This window comes from Coptis chinensis, chromosome 2 (genome assembly GCF_015680905.1).
Source record: "Coptis chinensis isolate HL-2020 chromosome 2, ASM1568090v1, whole genome shotgun sequence".
NCBI lineage: Eukaryota > Viridiplantae > Streptophyta > Magnoliopsida > Ranunculales > Ranunculaceae > Coptis > Coptis chinensis.
This window is the reverse complement of record NC_141457.1, coordinates 64,645,930-64,651,214: the sequence shown is the minus strand read 5'-3', so window position 1 is coordinate 64,651,214 and position 5,285 is coordinate 64,645,930. Positions and strand designations below refer to the sequence as shown.

The following is a 5,285-nucleotide window of genomic DNA, read 5'->3' as shown; positions in this document are numbered from 1 at the left end:
TTTATATGCTTGTTATTTGATATCGGAAGTGTTGGGATATTGCTTGGAGGGTGTCAAGTCTTGTGCAGTGTGAATGATCGATTTTTGTGTAGGATTGATCCGTTTGTTGTGGATAACGTTGTTTCCGCGACTTATATATTCACAACAATTGGTATCGAGGCGTAGGTATACGACTCAGGATTTTGAGTTTAGTGCTCAAAATTTTGTAGACAAGGTGTTCGATTAAATTCGAGGTGAAATTGTTTCTTTTGGGTTATTGTGTGTAACTTGAAAGATGGCTCCCAAGATGTCAAACGCAAGGTTTGAAGTAGAAGTTTAATGAGAAGAATAACTTTGGGATTTGGCAAGTCCAGTAAAAGGACATCCTCATCCAACAAAGTTTGCACAAGGCTTTAAAAGGGATTAAATCGGCGCGCGAATATGAAAGTAATGATGATTGGGAAGAGTTCGATCTTGGGGCTTGTTCATCAATCCGGTTATGTCTTGCTAATGAGGTTATGTATAGTGTGATGGGAGAAAATACCGCTGCCGGTATTTGGCTCAAACTAGAGTCTATGTATATGACCAAGAGCATGACGAACAAGATGTACCTTAAGAAGCATCTTTATCGGTACATGATGGTCGATGGTTCAACGATGCAAGAGCACGTTAGTGAGTTCCGTCGACGTCTAGCGGATTATTTGAATGTTGGTATGAAGATGGATGATGAGGATCAAGCGGCATGTTTAATATTCTCCTTGCCAGAAAGCTATGAGCATCTAATGACTACATTCATGAACAGAGAAGTCGTCGATCTTGACGAAATTCAAAGTGCACTTCTTTCTTATGAGTTGATGAAGAAGACACGTGTAGAGAATAGCATTGATGCAGGTCAGGGGCTAGTGGCAAGAGGAAATTCGTATGAACAGAATTATTCAAGTAATGAGAATTCTAGGTCCAAGTCAAAGAAGCCTTTAAAATATGTACAGTGCTACAATTTCAATGAAAAGGGACATTATGCAAGTAATTGTCCTCACCCGAAAAAAAAAGAGAACAAAGAGAGATGGTCAAGAAAAGGTAAGGCAAAAAAATTGAGGCAAATTATGCTTGGGGCTCAAGAGGATGAGTTCGGTCTACGTGTGTCCACACAAGACTATATGACCGAAAAGTGGATTCTTGATTCCGGATGTTCCTATCATATGTGCCCGAATAGAAAGTGGTTTACTTATTATGAGAGCATTGATGGTGGTTCCGTTTTAATGGGTAATGACGTTGCTTGTAATACGGTAGGAATTGGAACTATACTGGTCAAGATGTATGATGGTGTAGTGAGGACTTTAACCGATGTGAGACATGTTCCGAAGCTAAAGAAAAGTCTTATTTCTCTTGGTACCTTGGATTCCAAAGGCCACAAGTTTGTGGGCAAAGGTGGAGTCCTAAATATTGTTAATGGCTCTTTTAGTTGTTATGAAGGGTAAAAAATATGGAACCTTGTATACTCGATAGGTAGTGACGCGGTGATAGGCGATGTAGCGATGGGTGCATGTAGTAATGATTCGAAAAGTGCACTAAGATATGTCATATGCATTTAGGGCATATGAGAGTGAAAAGCGGATTGTCCGAGTCAGGCAAGCGAGGGTTCTTGAAGAACTTGAAGAAGCCAAGTATGGGGTTTCGTGAGCATCAAGGCCTACGGGAAGCGATCAGAGTCAAGTTCAAGTCAAGCAAGCACACGACAACAGGCATCCTTGATTATGTGCATACGGATGTTTGGGGACCCTCCAGTGGTGGCTTCAAGGGAGTGTAACCGCTATTATGTCTCATTCATTGATGATCATACTCACTATGTGTGGGTGTATATGATGAAATCGAAAGATGAAGTGTTTGAGACATTTAAGAAGTGGAAGGCAAGGGTTGAGAATCGCATTGATAGAAAGGTAAAGACATTACGGCCCGACAATGGTAATCGAGTATACCTATGGACCTTTCAAGGGTTCTCAGGCGCTAATGGAGTGGAATTGCTTATTAATCGGACCGAGGGCACGCCACGCCAGAATGGAATGGCAGAGAGAGGATGAATAGAACTTTGCTTGAAAGAGCAAGATGTTTATTGTCTAATGCCGTCCCCAGGCAAGGACTATTGGGCGATGCGGTGTCCATGGCGTGTTACCTGCATAATAGGTCACCAAGATACCGCCTATAGATTGCAGGGACACCTTATGAGGTGTGGTCGGAGTAACCGGTGATTATAGTATTTTATGAAAGTGTTTGGATCGGTGACTTACTACCATGTGAGGGATGCAAGCTAGATCCTAGAGCTAGAAGGCCATATTCTTAGGCTTCGTAAAATGGGGTAAAGGGATATAGATTGTGGTGTCTAGAAGACCACAAGTTCCGGGTCGCCAGAGATGTTACCTTTGATGAGACTTTCGTGTTATCTTTCGAAGTAGGAAGTAGGCGGGAGAATGGTGAGTCCATGAAGTTCAAGCTAATGAGCTTGAGTTGTCCGATGCGCCAGATGGTGGTTAGATCATGATGAGGTACCAAATCATGGAACCACACAAAGAACAACGAGAAAGAGCAAAGAGCATCCGCAACTTGTAGTGGGTGACCCTAGGCCACAAAGACAAGTTAAAGAAGTGCACAAGTATGGGCACGAAGCCCGTGAAACACTACGGTCGGTGGATTTAGTGGCATATGTTTTGAATATCGAAGATGATGAGCGGATAGCTTCAAGGAAGTCGTTAGAGATGCTCATTTACGAGATTGGTTGGTAGCAGCAAAGAGATGGAATCTCTTGATAAAAATCACACATGGACCTAGTTTTATTGCCAAAGGGCAAAGGACTATCGACTATCGGCGATAAATGGGTGTTCGAGAAAGAAAGAGATCCTTCCCCGAGTCCGGACAAGATCTTGGGTACAAGGCAAGAGTGATAGCAAAGGGTTTTTCACAGAAGGAAGGAGTTGACTACAATGAGGTATTTTTCCTGGTGGTCAAACATACGTTTCCGCACTTATATATTCACAACAAAGTTCCTAGCCAGTGTTCATTATTCCAAATGGAATATCGGAATTCTATTTAATATTTCGGTTTTTTAAAAAACCGAAAAAATCAGTTTAGAACTGAAATATTGATAATTCTGAAATTTGTTAGAATTCCAAATATAACCTAAGTTGAAATATTGAGAATTTCAGTTTTTAGATTTGTCGGAATTCCAATCATTCCGAAATCCCATACTATGTTCCTAGCTAGAGCTATACTCTTTGTCAACTCGTTTGAGTTGGATGCGCTAAATGCCCAAAGTTCAGTACCATGTTCGTGATTCAGTCTTAAGCCTTCAAAATTCTCATTGCATAAATAAACTAATCGAGCTGTCCATAACAAATAGCTTTCAAATACAGTCACATTGAACCAACCTTTTTTTTTTTTCCATCTTTTTGGCTTTTGCCTTGCTTGAAGGTTTTTAATACTGAATTAACTTGGAACTTAAGCTCAGTACCAAAATATTGCCGATATATCCGATATATTGCCAATATATATTGGTATTTTGGTACACCGATATCGATATTTTCGATATATATCCACCGAATATAAAACTTTTTTTTCCCAATATATATCGAAATTTCCGATATAAAACTTTATATCACCGATATAATTGATATATCCGATATTTATAATATATATCAATTGACTTTTTGACTATTTTTTAATATAAATCCGATATTTCCAATATATTTCCGATATATTTCCAACATTTCTGATATTATATTTCTGATATATCCAATATTTCCGATATTTTAAATAATTTGGACTGGTCACAAAAAAAATAGATATATCCAAAATATATAATATATATATCGATTTTTGAGTACACCGATATATTCATCGATATCGATATCGATATTTTGAGCCTTGTTACTATACCTTTGCCTCTCTCACTTCCTTTCTTCCTTCACCACTTTCCCTTTGATTAAAAATTGTAAAGAAAGCTAAAAAAAAATTAAAGGATTCAAAGATGCTAGAACATGGTAGAACCACATAATTAGATATGGACATTTTTTAAAACCCACTCAAAATCATCCCAACTAATTAACATTCGTATATAGCCTAGTTCATTTGTTCATATACAATATATGTGAAAAGAAATTAAATAATTTATTTGCACATTCAAAAATTAAAGTACATACAACAAAGTTTAATAACTACAAAAGAAATCAGCATATGATTTCATACATAACTAGATCAGATCGAAATCTTGAAGTATAATAATTAATGAGATCGAGTAAAATAAAAATTATGTAACAAAAAAAAAAAAAAAGTGTTATTCAGAAACCTCCAATTATACCAATAAACAACATCAAATTACCATCACACCCCCAATCTCTTCATTCATCAAATTTCCATCCATCATGTATAAAAACCAAACAAGCCCCAGCCATTAAACCATGAAATTACAAAAAAAGACTAAAAAAAATTTACTTAACTCCTACAACGAGTAATTGCACTACAACCACGACTATAAGGATTAGCTTGAGCACCAGCTTTACAATTATAGTAAGAAGCACCACGTCGGTTACAAGGTACCCTGTTCCTATTAAGTGCACCATAGCTGATATACCGAGTTACTGCTAAAATACGCCTGCTGATTTCTGAATCCATGCCAAACTCATCATTTTCTTCAGATAAACACTCGGCTATAGATCCTGTACATCTTGTTGGGATCCAACTTAATTGATGAATCCCAGATGCATCTATGGTTGAGATGACTAGTAGAATAGTTGTTATGAAGATCATCACTAGCATGGAATATGATCGAGTTGTAGCCATTGAAATTGTTTTCCTTGTGGGCAGCTAAGTTTTGAGGCAAGATTTAAAAGAGAGATGAGAGAGGTTGTATAGTTATAAGGTCGTTGTTTGTCTGAATTTGACACTGGGTGGTTATGGAAATATCTGAAATGCCACTTGTAAATTGTAATGCTTATTATTTTTCTTTCTAATAAAGTTGTTTTTGGCTTGGGGCCCTTCTTTTTATTAATTTATGTTTATTGTTTTTTAAGTTAAACTTAATCGTGTGGACCATTAATAGCTGTGAGCAGCTTTTAATTTTTTTTCAATTTTTTTTCTTTTGAAAGTCGTCCGCTGCACAGTACAAATTCATATTACCATTAACACATATATATCTCAATAATATTCTAAAGACAAAAAACTTAGCTTTCAGTGAGTCTTTTGTGTTTTTTTTATGACTAATAATCTAATTTGGCTTTTATCAAGGCTAGCTTTTTGTGTTGAAATTATGATGTGAT

At 37.1% G+C, this 5,285-nt stretch overlaps 1 protein-coding gene across 1 annotated transcript; it reads right to left on the bottom strand.

Annotated features, from left to right (window-relative positions):
* Positions 1-4,281: 4,281 nt before the first annotated feature.
* Positions 4,282-4,870, bottom strand: LOC147517161 (protein RALF-like 33). Its single transcript, XM_086589529.1, has one exon. The coding sequence runs from the start codon at positions 4,807-4,809 to the stop codon at positions 4,462-4,464; it is 348 nt and encodes a 115-aa protein (XP_086445655.1). The 5' UTR covers positions 4,810-4,870; the 3' UTR covers positions 4,282-4,461.
* Between the last annotated feature and the right edge of the window lie 415 nt (positions 4,871-5,285).

What these genes read in the sequence shown, in the direction of transcription:
- LOC147517161 (XM_086589529.1), bottom strand. Translation starts at nt 4,809, where the DNA reads ATGGCTACAACTCGATCATATTCCATGCTAGTGATGATCTTCATAACA.